We start from the raw sequence: 15,197 nt of genomic DNA on the forward strand, positions 1-15,197 counted from the left end.
TATAAATTTGTAACGAAGGACATATGTGACTGATGGTATATTTGTTTTATTTAAGCTTAAAATATGTTTTGTTATTAAAGTTAAGATGTGATTGGGCAACAGGGAAGAGGGTTGTCTTCTTATGTCCTCTTGAATGCTGAGCATTGTTGGAGATGCACAACTGGGAAACAATACTGGAATGAGAGTACAGCAGGTACGGAATGAAAGACAAGATGTGAGAAACAGGGGAAGAAAGGCCTGTAACCTGAACAGGTTAAAAAAGTATGGGTGGTAGATGTATAGCCAGTTCTCCATGCTGAGAAAGCTGGACTTCAGACAAAGCAGGATGAAAAAAAATAGATCATGAAGTCACTGCATAAATAGACCAGATAGTATGGGAGATTCCTTATAAAGATCTTATTTCTTTCTATTTTATTTCACTTTCAGGTTATATATTTAAAAGCTATTTGTTCTGGTCTGTGTTCTAATAAAATTTAGATTTAGAGATTGAAAGCTGCCTTGGTGTTTTTGAGATATTTTTTGGGCAGGTCATCATCAAAGCACAAACCAACTTTGAGCTCCTCCAAAACCTGGCAGACATTTTCAGTCTTGTAAGACTTTTTGGAATACTGTCATTATTTTGGAGGTGGAGAGTACGTTTAGTCAATAGTGGCAGTGAGAGGCTGCTGACTGTCTCCACTATATCATGAAAAGACTCAGAACTGGAAGATTTACTTATTCCTTATTAGTGAATAATCAAGTTAACCCAAACTGATTTTGCTCATTTTCTCATAGATGCTATGAGTATAGTTCTGCTTAGTTTCTGGTTCGTAGCTAAATATCTGGACCAAATAGTTTTTCTAAGACAGTCAGAATAATCTAAGTGGGATAAATGGTTCAATTTTGTTCGGGCTTTTTTGTGGTTTGGTTTTTTGTTTTGTTTTTGTTTGGTTTTCCCTCTTAGAGCATTAGTTGGTATGAAAGGAGTCTGCCACTTATAAACATTTTTTTCTTGCTAGAGTCAGTCTTGAAGCAAGAACAGTTCCAGAGAAGCAAGATTGTTTGTCCTGAAGTCCGTCAAATGGTTTTAGTTGAGTGACTGCCTGTCACAGTTTCCTGTGATTGTTCTGTAGTGTCAGATTCTACTGATGTCCTTAAAGCCCAGATCCTGAGGTCATGTAACTTCGTAAGAGTTTGTTTTCTTTCTGTATACTCCAAGTTTTCTTGGATAGCAGAGGTGGGGTGAAGACAAAAAACCTTTGAGAGTGTGGCCCAAGTTAAAAAATAAGCAGAGAGGAGCTTCTCTAAAGAGACACAGCTTTGTTATACCAAAGACAGAAGAAATTACTCTCTTATTCTGAATCAGAAATGGTTCAGACTGTATTTTTCAAGCTCATGGGATTAGTTTCTTGTCTCGCTATTTGAAAATCAGTTTTCCGAGCTGCTGCTCTTAAGATTTCTGAACTGTGTTTAATATGGCATTATAAAGCCTTGCAGCCTGTAGGCTGAACAGAACTCATCTTCCTCACAGGGAGAATTTCCCATTTCCCATTGTGAAAATGGGATCTCAGTAAACCAAAGCAGCCATGCATTGCTTCTCTTTCTATCTCTCCATCTCATTGTATTCTCGCAAATAAAATGTACAAGCACTTATACATAGGAAAAGGTCTGCTATTTCTTCCCTGGTTAAAGAGCACTGCCAGGTAACACTTAGTTACACTGTAAACAGGAAAGAACAACTTAATATTTAGTATGACTGACTACTTGCTGGTTCAAGAAGTTCCTACTAATATGTTTCACATAACTCATGACATTTCTTGGGTATCTATTTTTTAAATAAATGAATAAATATAAAACTGTAGATCCTCAATCATACTTCTTTTTGGTGATACTGCCTTCCTTTCACTTCTTTTCCTGTAAGTGGTTTTGAAGATTAAAGTGAAAATAGCAACCCTTTGTGAAAGAGGAATGTAATGTTTAAAATGTTAAAAAATATTAATGATACTGTATGTATAATGATATTATATTTTATATATATGTATGTATTTAATATATATTTAATATATGTATTTTATATTATATATACATTTTTTTGGATCTTCCATATGAATTAATGACAGCGCATTTATGCTTTCCTACAAAATGAAGTATTTTTCTAATTATATAAGGTACTCATACTAACAGCATAAACTTAAGCTTGTCTAATGGAACTTCTGCAATCTCACTTTATACCAAAACAATAATATTGCTAACTAATAAATAAATATGGAACTATATTTATTTCCCTTTCACAATGGGATTATCCATTTCTCAATCAATTTTCCTTTAGAATCCTGTATCTCCGGTAATCTTGCTTGTTCATGAAGAGAACTGAGATGTAATTTGAACTTAACAGATCTCATTTTCTGCGATTTCTTGTCTTTGTAAACAAATATGTTCAGACAGTGTCAGTGAATGACATGGTTTGACAATAAAGATTTATCTTAAATCATAAGGATTAAATAATAATATATAAAAATACATAATTTTCAACTAAGGAAAATTTTTACTTTTCTCTTTTTTTAAAGGTTGAAAAGGAGCTTATTGATCCAAATTTTTCATAGTAGATGTTTTCCTGTCAGATATAACAAAAAAAGGAAATTCCTTTTTTTTCTACATCACTGATCACTAAATTGAAATGCAATTATTTTATCAAAGTCTTTATTTCCTTTTGTGTGATTTTATTTTGTTTTAATATGAAGCAGGTTTATTTATCTTTTGTTACTGCTTGATGGTTTTATCGTATTATTAATCAGGAGTTTGCATTGCACTAAATGATTAGCACTGATGAAAAAGAACAATTCCCGTTTCTTTTGACTTTCTGATTTATGTGTTTAAACCTGCACGAATCTCAGTTCAATTTACTTAACTCAAGAAACTGTCATGTAAAAATGACAGTTTGTGATTTTTTGCAATTTTATAAAATGTAGTAATGTATGTGTTTATGGTGGTGGCAGTAAGAAATGAGACTGCAACATTAGGAGATATTTGGAATCTGCTGCATCTGAAACGAGGAAAACTTTATATGTTGTTCAGTATCAAAGAAACCTGAGTCTTTGCTCTGAAATGTGTCTCTGACATACCACATGAGAACAAATCTTATGGAAAGCAGCTGAGTGAGCGGGGGAGTTTAGCCTGGAGAAAAGGAAGCTCAGGGGAGACCTAATGCTCTCTACAACTACATGGAAGGAGATGGAAGACAGGTGGGTATTGGTTTCTTCTCACAAGCAATAAGTGACAGGTTAAGAGGAAATGGCCTCAAGTTGTGCCATGGACGGCTTAAATTAGATATTAGGAAAAATTTCTTCATGGTAAGGGTTGTCAAGTGCTGAAACTGGCTGCCCAGGGAGGTGGTGGAGTCACCATCCCTGCAGGCATTTAACGAGGTGTAGATGTGTTGCTAAGGAAGTGGTGGACTTGGCAGTGCTGGGTTAATGGTTGGACTTAATCATCTTAAAGATCTTTCCATACTATATAGATTCTATGATTCTATATACTACACTTCCTAATTATCACTTCCTAACTGGAATAAATCTCCCTTGTACCGGTTCATTGTCAGTGCAATTTCTGTTTGCCTCCCCTTTTGAGACTAGTCAGCAACTTAAAATTTCTTGAAAGTAATGTGAATGGCTTCTTTCAGTATTTTGGCAAGAAAGTAGAAGTAAATTTAATACACCATGTTCTTGAAAAGCATATTTCAGAAGGAATGGGTTTGCATATCTAAGCAGAGGGAATATAGCCCTTCATTTTGTAGACTTTTATATATTCTGGCAAGAATTAAATGAAGTTAATCACAAATTAAGGACTCCTGCTACTTGGTATTATGGAAGCTTCCCAAATGTAACAATAGAAAATAGAGTGTGTTTTAGGACTCAATACTTAGCTTTGCAGATTATCCTTTTGTCCTCTCTCCATTGACCATTACCATGATGGCTTTAAATATTTTAGAATAGATGGTTTAAGTGCTTTAGGATTTAGTTCTAATCAGTTGGTGAAAAAAATAGAAGCTGACTTCAGATACTTCATTGTTTTGTGATGCAGTATGCAAGGAGATAAATAGTAAAATTTGTAAAAATAAATATAATGTTTAAACATTGAGTTCCAGAAATAGAAATTATCTAGGAAAGGGAGTATCAAATTCATTCTTTGGTAAGTTGGGTGTTATGAGAAATATATTCAGTTACATTTGCAAAGGTCATCTATGCCCATCCTATTGTGCTTTCAATGTTCAGTGATATCTTCAGAGAAATCTCATTCTTAAAACTCATTTATTTACTCATTCAAAGGGCAATGCATTACTCAAATCTATATGTAAGTTAAATGGTAATACAATCTGTCATGTTGTGGTGCCTTGGTATTTTTTGAGTGTGACTAAAATTATGTTTGGTCTTTAACAAAGCCTTTTTATGGAAAGCTAACAAAGTAGAGATTATTGCAAAAATGCAGACACAGAAATTACTTAATTCTGGAATCTATTGTTTGATGCCTTTTTTTTTAAGGTAAACATTAAGCAATTTTTGTGTAATGTCAATATTTTAGTGTCAGAATTCAGAATCAAGAATACGCCATGTAGAACTAAGATGTTTAGGTATAGGAATGGGTCCTAAACAAAATACTAGAAAATTATTTTGTCCAAGTCAATAAGGTTCAGTAAGAAAGGGTATTTTTTAGGCTTATGAAAAGTAAAAAGAACAAATAAAAATTGTAATAACAAGACTTCTCTAGCATGGAATTTAGACAATAGAATTTTTAGCATTTTGAGTAAACTGAGAATATAGGTGCAAAAGTGGATTTTGTTTTCATGAGTGGAAGATGATGCTTGTTAGATGATAGTCAAATATATTAAACTCTAATTGGTGCTATCTAAGTAAGCTTGGGAGTAGACACCAGCTTCTTCTCAATATTCCTGTCTACAACATAAGCTATTTTAGATATTGAAAAACTGGCGATCATTGTATTTTAGCATATTAGAAGAAACACGGGTCAACAGTGGAAGGCAGTATTTAGCCAGAAATCTCCCAAGAAATCCCTGTGTTGCAAGATCAGAACCATTACAGTGTACAATATAGTCCAGTAGAAAGAGAAATGCTGACAGTTAAATGAATTTACTAAAATTGCACTACCATAACCGTGTAAAATTGTGACTTTGAAACAATGTTTATTCTGAACAACCTAAACTACTTCTCTTTCCAACAAATATCCTGCAAAAATAATATGCCCAGTAAAGGAAACTATTAATGATTATGCTGTAGACAAGTCTATTAAATCCAATTATCTTGTAAATCTGAACAGATATAAATTATCCCAGCTAGAAGCCAAGTTGCTGTAATTCTACTGACAATCAAATTTGTTCAAATAAAACCATGTAGCAAGAAACAAATCTAATGTAGTTTGAAATGTACTGTGAGACCTAGAGAAAAAATGTCACTGCCCACAAACGGAAGGGAGCACATTTTTCAGTTAACATAAAAACATTTGCAATACAAAGGCAAGGATGCCAGCACAAAGGGTGTAATGCTGTGCTTTCAAGAAAAGCAACCATTTTGCAGAACTCCAACCCACTTTCATAGTTTACCAGGAAATTTCATAAACGCTGTGGAAGTACCAATGACAATGACAGCGCAGGAACGTAGGAGGACTCTCTGTCTCTTAAATGTGCTCTCAAAGCGAGGTTCTGCGGGAGATGAGCTTGTGATGTGAGGCATAAATGGATAAAAAGTAGAGTTAAAAATAAACACCAAAGTTGAGTGCCTTGTAATCATCATGAGAACAGAAAAATAAGTGAGCAAAGAGAAAGCCACCATGTTTCAGAACAAGTACTATTATTACTTATGGGAACAGGGAATAATGGAAGCTATTGCTTTTCTGAATTCACATTGTATCCTTTTTCCCTCTGCCCTGAATAAAGCAAAACTTTCTTTTAAAAATATTTTTCTTTAAAGTTTTTAATTAAATTTTAGTTTTCTGATGTATGCTATGAGATATTGAAAACATTACTTTTAAAATCAGAGAGCTTTAGTATATAAATATCTACATTTTATCTTTTCTTATTAAGAATGAAAGTAAAAACAACACGATCAGAAACTTGGAAACATTGAGACACCAGGTTATAAGACAGTCTAATAAAGAAATTAGGAGTGTATAAAGCTTTTGAATGTTGAAAGGTTCAGAAACAGCTGAAAACTTTAATAACAAAGGAACATTATTGTTTTAGATGCCTATTTAGGATTTTATCACCTTTAAATGACATACAAAGTTCTGCATTTTGAATTCCCCATTGACTATGTACTTGCTTCAGGAAGCTTGCCTTTGTGAGGGTGTAACACGTGTATCAGAAGACTCTGCACTTTAACGTGTTGGAATGATGATGCAAGACTTACCAAAAAGAAGGTAAAAGTAGTGTAATGTGATCGTCTGTACTGACTGTACCTGTTTGAGTACTGTTGCAATTAAATATAAACAGTAGGCTTGAGAAGAAAATTACTTTTGGAAGCTGGGAAAAGCATTACAGCAGGAACTGAGATAGCTGAAATGAGAAATTTAAAAGAAGGAAGTGTCATTTACATGGGATCTGGTCCTTGCTTCTGGAGCTGAATTGCTTGGTGGAATACATTTCTAAAATACTAAGCAGTGCAGAGACATGTTTAAAGTTTTAAAAAGTATCCAGACACTAAACTGAAGCAATAATAGCTTTCTGTGCGGTGATGGGTCTTGAGATTGTCTTGAACTGTGGTATACTGGATGGGGTCTAATCCTGCCTAGGGGGGGTAGTTAATTATTGTCCAAGGTAGAGATGCTTCAGCAAGAAAGATGGCAAGAATCTCAGTCCAACACCGCCTCTCCCTCTTATCTGCCCCTGTTTTTGGGGTACTTTTGTGTGAGAAGTCAGGAAAAGGGGCCTTTTACATGTCCCAGGCCTTACAAACTAATGAGATGTCTGGAGTGGATGAGACACTCAACTTTCGGTGGGTATTTTACTTCCCAACTTCAAAAGAAATCTGCGGGTTGTAGAATTTTGAGGGGTTGACTTTTTTAAAATCCTAATGCAAACTATAAATGGGTTTTTTTACAATTCAAAATCTTCTTTGTTAGAAGATTCCTAACAAATGCTGACCATAACATCAACGAGCAAAAAATGACAGCCAAGTCACAGTGACTATCGGAGGACCATAAATCTCATTTTTTTTCTGGACCAAATGTGAGTGGTACTTTTAGTACTGAAATATCCAAAAGTAAAAAGAGCAGAAGGGAAACGCAAAGAATAAAGGACAAGAATAAAGATGAAGAACCTGGAGCTACCAGTCGTTATCATGAGTTCGATGCTATGCTGCTATCTGAGCAGAATATACTTCTGAATACCGACTTTCACTTGGCTCACTGAGCAATTCATTTTTTGACAGACTGGTAGTTGACTGGAAAGTTTATTCTCCATAAGAATGTAAGTTGATATGAGACTAACCCACCATTAAACATTTACTTGTCATCTCAAACAGGCTTTTATTTAGTACCTTTACACAGAAGAGGGATTAAATAATGAGAGGCTAAAAAAGCCCTCCTCTGGTAAAAACTAAAAATTAAAACTCCATTGGATACTGAAGGATTAATTTTTCATGGTGTTAATATAGAGTGGGCATATTCAACATTGTTCTTCTAGTAAATTCATCTATGTCTTAACATTCATATTTAATGAGTTTGTCCCTTAGATTATTTTAAACCTATAAAATTTCTAAAAAGAACTGTCCTGGTAGTGTGTCAGAGTGGGGAAGGAGATGCTAAAACCATTTTCTTTGAGAACAGAAAATATTCAAAATTCAAAACATGAAGTGTCATAATTGTTCTGGAGCAAGAGCTGCACTTAGGCTGCCTTGAGTTGATGCCAAAGCCATTTTTGTAGCCACTATTGGGGAGAGAAGACATCCTAATTAAACTCTGCCTTTGTTGAAGACATCAGAAAATCTACTGACAGAGTGTGCATGCTAACTGCAATCATGCATCCTGCCATTACCACTGACAAGGAAAAAAAACAATAAAAGTGGGCTGCAAGTGGCTGCTGTCACACAAATTGCTGTGGAAGAAAGCTGTTGCTTGTCCATTCAGTATGTCTTTGAATTTTAAATGACAACCTCTAATAACCACAAGTCAGAATAATTTTTTCCACAGTAGGGCTTTACTGACATGTCACACAGAACTGTTCAACTTCAGAAGTCAAGGTGCAAAATAAGATCAATGAAAATCATTAGGAGATGTTGAACTTTGATTGTTGATCCATGGTGAAGTTTGTTTTTTTTTGTTTGTTTTCCCCTGAAGTCAAGGTGTTTAAAATTATATAGAAATGGTATTGTTCACAAAAAACACTTCAGTGTGGCAGCTAGGACTTGGAGAAAACTAGCAGCAGTATATCTATAATAAAATCACCCTTATCATGTTCATTTGTGGTTTATCATTTTGTTGTATTTTCTTGCCATTCTCTTACTCTTACATGTGGGAAGATAAAGGCATGTGTGGGGTTTAATGGACAAGAATAAATGCTGGTCTTCTATCTGTGTCACTGCCGTTAGAGTTAAAGAAAGGTAACATACCCAGTACCCTTGTGGACAGGCAGCATCAGTCTTCTGCTATTTTTTCTGGGCTTTGCTGCTCGCTCCTGCATTAAAAAAAAAAGATAAACCAAAAGAAAGTATGGTCCAGAAGGATTTGAGAAGCTCATTTGTAAAACATCTGAAGCTAAGACTGTTCCTGTAATGCTATTAAGCGGCAATGGGTGGAAAAAATACCATAGAAATACAACAACTACCAGACTTCTCTTCTCTGCTTGCTGCTCAGGTGTCTCAAAAAGGACCTGAAAGAGTAATTTATCTTTCTACCAGGAGAAGAGATAAATTCCTTGTTTGACAGGATTGTCTGCTTCATCTTGGAGATATTTACCTTGAAGCTGTATGGAGTAGTCTTTGTGACTATTGCTTATTATGACTCACATAGAGATTGATGTGTCATTTCATACAACTCTATCACTAAATCTGGGTTGCGTTTTGGATAAGATCAAAGAAGTACCATGTCTAATTTCCAGTTCCCCCAGTTTTCTGAGCACTGTTGAGCTAAAACATTTAGTTGTTATTTACTTTGATTCTGTGATCTGATGCACTGTGATATATGTTTACTAAAGATTAGAATCAAGAACTAGCAAAATATGCATGATTAAATTACTTGTCAGGAATAGAAGTTTTAATCTCGCCAAGGACGGGGGGGCCTTAAGGTAGAAAAGATGTTCTTAGGCAAAAAAGATTCTGATAATCCACAGGAAAAAAAAATAAAACCAACAAAGTAAGAAGAAAGTTTCACTTGCTACATAACGATAGTTATTATTTTGCTATGTTTGGATTTGAGTGAACAAATAAATGGAGGATTCATACTCTGTCTCATCACACATAGGCTGAAAAGCTAACTGAAGTGGGTAGATATTCACTAAGATACTTTCATTTGGGTATAATTTTGGATGGTTGGTAAAGCAGGGTTAACTTTAAATAATGCTTTTGATGAAAACATCCTCAAATGATTGTTAGAAAGTAGATTTGTCAATTTAGAAAAATTAATATAATAAGTGTAAAGAACAACTTTGAAAGTCACTTCTAAGTTTGACATTTTTCCCTTGAAGCAATAAATGTAAACAACTGGTGAGAGTGAGTTGACTGTGCTTTGCCTTCCTATGAAACTTTGCACTAGAAAGTGTTGATAAATAATCATTTATTCATAATTCTATAGGTATAGAAAGTGTTTTTCAAAATGCTGATACTTTTCTTGTAAATAATATTTAAAGATCTAGTTTTAATAACATTTTAAAAATTATTTTATTTAGTCTTTAAAAATGCCCTTTTTAATACGTGTTAAGTTAAGCATGTTTAAAATTGTCAGTTTGAAAGTACACATTGAAAGCATACATTGATATGAAATAGGTCTTGACTCCTTTTTAAATTATGAAAATAGTTTTGAGTTGCCTGATAAAGTTGATGGAGACATTCAAAGATAATACACTTTAACATGTTTATAAATTTTTAAAAAATATTTCTTTCTGAGTATTCCTATATAAAGACTGAAAAACTTTTGCTAATTTAAAAAATCATGGAAAGCAAAATCTGCAGGTACAATAAATTAAAAAAAATAAGTTGTAATGTGCTTACATGTTAATCATCAAAAGGTAATGTTATTTATTTGCATGCCTCAGAAGTCTTACAGTGTTACTATTTATAGCAACAGTTTTATTATATTTACAGTTTAATCTTGTATTATTAATTTAAATGGGTTTATTGTTTAATATGACTTTGTAATCTGGATACTCAATAAAAACATTTTCAGAATAATTTCATAGAACCGGGCCCCTATGGAAAACTTCTGAACATACAACTTAGAGCAAGTTTTGTTTATTAGTGTTTATTTTCACCTCCCCATAGGATACTATAAGTAACCCAGATTGATTAATTGTGAGAGTAATTATACACAGATTGAAGGAGGATTTTATATTCTGGCCACAGGGTTGCATGGAGACACTTTCTGTCTTAGAAGTTCACCTCTTTGTTACATATCTGTATCAAAATCTTTATGAATTTAGTTCACTACTGTGGAACTAAGTATGATATGACATAGATGCTTTTAATGCTAATGTTCTCACAAGTTTATGTACTGGCTACCTGGAGCTGGGCCTAATAGTTAATGTTTAACAATATTAATACCAATATCACACAGAGGTAGTGCTGTTGATTTTTTTTAAGATGTGATGTCTTCTTTCTCTGAACCAGTTTTGAAACGGCTCAATTTGTAATTTGGTAAGGCAACATCCATGCTATGAATCAAAAAATTTGCGACTTGGCAGACCCTGTCCAATTCTTAGAAATTTTCATATATGCAGAGTATTAAAGAGAGTACCTTCGTTGTTCAGCTACCTAAATTTCCCATGGCTTTAGCTTACTGAGGATTTTCCCTCTGTTGAAGAAAGGTTATATCTTGCCCTGATCATTGGTGTTTTTCCCTGGGGGTTGTAAGAGGGTAGGTGGGTTGAATCCGCTTCTAGATTGGTAAAATATTTTGGGAACTCTTCAGATGGTACTGCTACAAATTATACCAGATTAGTCTATCACTTTCAGTAGGAAAGGAAACAGACCTTTTCCCTCCAGTTTCCTTAAAATTTATGTGCAGTACAGTAAGTTACTAACATGTATGAAACGAGTAGATTTTTTCAAATGTTTTGTTATTTTCTGTAAGGGACTATACTTGTTGCTGAAGTCTAAAATTTTTTGCAGGGCTTAATCTGGTTTAAGCTTTTGACTGTGGGTATTTGGGATGTTCTTTTTTCTCTGTTTTACCTGTGTTAATTGTAATGAGGAATGTTGGAGGCAGAGAACAGGACACACGACTGACCTAATAACACTCTGCAGCAAGATTTTTCTCCATCTCCATCAGCACACATCCTGTTGTAGTACTTACTTTTAAGCCAGCAATGCTGCTTCACCAAACTTCCTCCTACAGTGAGAGAAGTAGGGATAACTCTTGGAAAAAGTTTTGAGGCTAGTGACAAAATATGTTTGTCTTTCAGATCCCCAGCTCAAGGGTATAGTGACCAGGTTATATTGCAGGCAAGGCTACTACTTGCAAATGCACCCCGATGGAAGTCTCGATGGAACCAAGGATGACAGCAGTAATTCTAGTAAGTGACTGCCCCAGGGGAATGTCTTAACCGCACACACAGATCGCATCGCTCGAATGTGTATGCACAGACACCGTGTTAATGCCTTTGAAGGGTTTCTGAATGTGTTTTGTTCAAAGGAGGAGGGTTCTGTCTGTTTAAAGCTTGATGACCACCAGCATGGCTCATACAGGACATTGGCCCAAATATGTTCCCTCTGAAGAGAAAGGTGTAAGTGTCCATGGACCTTACGAGTGAGATATTTAGGCCAATGGTTGTCTTCTGGTAATTTTATAAAAATGGTCAAATTACATTAAAATATATTTTAATAAAAATTATATATTTAGCATATTTTTTTTACTTTCCAATAAATAACAAAGAAAAAAAGAGATGGAAACTAAATTTCCCTGAAAAATCTGGATATACAGGCCCTGATTCAGCAAAGCAAATAAATGTACATTTAACTATTACAGTCCTGCTTAAAATACACACTGAAGTACCTTGCTGAATTGGGGCTAAAAATCCTACAGTCCCTATACCAGAAAGAGTTCCAATGACCTTAAGCGAATTTCTGCCACTGTAGAGGCTGCATCAGTGACAGTTTTCAAAAATATTCCAAACAAAAGCAGTCTTGAAAGGCCATGTGGCTGACCGCTTTGATACACTTTTCCTATGATAAGGCCACAAATTTTCATTCAATGAGGATATATGTGTTTGATAACTTCAGCTGCAAATGATAATTAAAAAAGCCTATTCTTACTCTAGAAGCAGTTGATTTGTATTTTGTATATTTTAATCATAATGACATATTTAAGTAACATTTCTGTGTGACCTTGAGTTCTATTTTAGGCACTTTTAATACAAAAGCTTTATCTTCTTGTTATGCATACATATACATAAATAAGCCTTCAGTTTCCTCAAAAATCTTGGAATTAGGCTACAGAAATTAGGGGATTTGAGGTTTCTGCTTTACATTGGTAAGGTCTTATTTTATCTGTTAATGCATGGCTGTCATTTATAACACTTTTCATCAACAGATAACATGATCATCTTTTATTGTTCTGGTTTTAAAGTGAGAAAAGCTGATTAATCTATTTTGATGTGTACTTCTCTGCCTGCTTTCCAAATGTTTTTGTTCCTCCCCACACCCTCCCTCCCCACCCCATTCCTTGTTTATTTTCTTCCCTCAGTCTGTCCATCTCTCATGCCCACTTCTGTACTGGACTAGATACTAAGACCTTGTACAGACAAGACTATTATTGCCTTTTATAGAAGCTTTGCCTAGATGAGGTCTGAGAAATATATCTTAGAGTGCGAGTGTGTGTCTCTCTCTGCCCATCTCTCTTATTTTCAGCTTCAGCGAGAAGGTGTGTATGACTACAGTAATTTTGCAAAGTTTTATTGGTTTTTTTCTGAGGGTTTTTTTAAATCTTAGAACTCTATGAATTTGGATTCTTTGCAAAACTGGACCATGCCACTTTTCTGTTTTTGCTGTTGTCAGTTTCACAAATCTTTTTTTTTTTTTTCTTACTATTTAATTTACCTTTCTCTCCCTTCTTCCCTGCCTTTCTGATTTTCCATCTGTCTATCCATCTTTTTTATTCTTCTTTTTCCAAAATACAGAGTGACTTATAATATTATAATTATTATATATCATTATAATATTATAATTAATATTATAAATATTAGGAAATATAGAACTTCTCCAAACTCAACCAAATACCAGATAGAAATATTGTGTATTTTGGATAAATATTGTTAGATAACATTGTGTTTTACTTCAAAATTATTTTTAAGCTATTTTTTTTCCATAAGAGTATTTTTTTCTATCTTTAACTGGTGTGATTCTTTATTTTTTTATTCACTAGTCCAATTTTACAATATTTTTTAGTAAAGAAAGTTTAGAACAGAATGCAAAATTAATGTGTTTGCCAGGAGGGCCTATAATGTCCACCTGAAATTTTGCTGGTATAGGTGTATCAACACTATATTAAGAGCTGAAAAGATTGATCTAGTTGGTCTATTCATTAATATAAAAAGATATGAATATGTGTCTGTTTCTTTTGTGCTGTCAGTCTTTCTCCTTATTTTTTTCCCTTTCCACTCCGTTTCCTTCCATTTCCTGTTGAACTTTTTTTCCTATTGCTTTTGTTTATTGCAGCATATTTTGGTTTCCCTTCTCTCTTTTACTTTAAAACAGTAATTTTCTTATGGATAGAATTCCTAGTATTTTGATATTTTATTTTCTGAGCTCCTTAGCATGATAATTTCTGTCTGAGGCTTATAGGTAAATAACCGCTGGCAGTGGCCCAAGGAGAAAATCCTGCTTCTGACAACGGTGTTTACAGACTGCCTATTTAATGTGCCCAGTGGGTGAAGGGATGGACATATATTAGCTGTCAGTAGGACAGATAATATGCTTATCTTGATAGTGAAGATTACTTCCATTTGATTGTGTTCATAAAAAAGAAAATACAGACTGCCAAAGGGTTTGCACCTCTGCCAACCTTCCACCTGTCTTCTGCATTATTCACTGTCCCTGAAGAGAGTGCACTGGCCATCTGAGTAAATGGGTGTCAGAAAAGCAAGGCATGAGAGTCAGAAAAAGATGTATTTTCTTTTTTGTCTTCAGTAAGGAAACTGTTTGAAGCTTAGTCATGCTGCTACTTTTTGTGCTTTTGCAATGTATTCTGTGTCAAGCAGTTAGAGGAGTGCTTGAAGTTAAAATTCCCTCAAGTGCCTATATCATTTAGTACTCATTTTATATGTATGTCAGTAAATAATAAGTTACACACTATTGGAGTCGCAGCGTTACAGAGAGGTAGCGTAAACCAAGATTGTCTTTAAAGCTTCTCAGTAGTTTCTTTAACGACATTTTGCTTCTATTTGAAGTCAAAATGAGTTGTACCAGTGGATTTAATCAGCTGTTCTAATGCAAGCCATTGTCCCAGCTTGCCTTAAGTCTGAGTAAAGGCTAGAGTCTGCAGAGAGAGAGATGGCAGGGTTTTTAGTACATTGTTGCACACAAATCCTTCCATGGAAAAGGAAGAATGATGTGACTTGTAATTACATCCCTGAAGGTACTTTCATCTGTTCGTGTTGATGGCCATGATACTAGAACTCAACCTAAACAGACTGATAGGTTTCAGTTCAGTGTTGTAATTTCTATGTATAACTTATTCAAGTTAATCATGTTTTGTGAAAGAGTGTGAATTAATGGACCCATTGGTTAATGAGGCTGAGTTTCCTTAGATCACATCACCAGATCAAGGCTGTTAGCTTAAGCAATCTTGTCTGTTCAGTCTGTGGGGTTTTTTCCCCATTCTCAATCATATGTGAAAAGAAGCTTTTATACATTGCTTTTATTATTTTAGCTGGTTTTCTCTTTTTTGTTTCTCTAATGCCTTACAGTTTATGGTTTGCTTTTGGAGCATGCTTGTAGCAAAGGCAGGAGTGACTGTGGTTAAAGCTGTAGGCTTGATTACTGAGGTCCTACTCAGTATAG

The 15,197-nt window shown here is 34.5% G+C and overlaps 1 protein-coding gene across 5 annotated transcripts in view; it reads left to right on the forward strand.

Moving 5' to 3' along the window:
- FGF14 (fibroblast growth factor 14) overlaps window positions 1–15,197 on the forward strand; it is a 400,255-nt gene that overhangs the window by 294,658 nt on the left and 90,400 nt on the right. For 3 of the 5 annotated variants that reach the window (XM_032678607.1, XM_032678611.1, XM_032678608.1), the window contains one exon: window positions 11,603–11,713. The exons of the other annotated variants lie outside the window; for them this stretch is intronic. In XM_032678607.1, the coding sequence (XP_032534498.1) occupies window positions 11,603–11,713 (111 nt within the window). The remainder of the gene's footprint in view (window positions 1–11,602; window positions 11,714–15,197) is intronic. 5 annotated transcript variants of the gene reach the window in all.

Source organism: Chiroxiphia lanceolata, chromosome 2, assembly GCF_009829145.1.
Source record: "Chiroxiphia lanceolata isolate bChiLan1 chromosome 2, bChiLan1.pri, whole genome shotgun sequence".
NCBI lineage: Eukaryota > Metazoa > Chordata > Aves > Passeriformes > Pipridae > Chiroxiphia > Chiroxiphia lanceolata.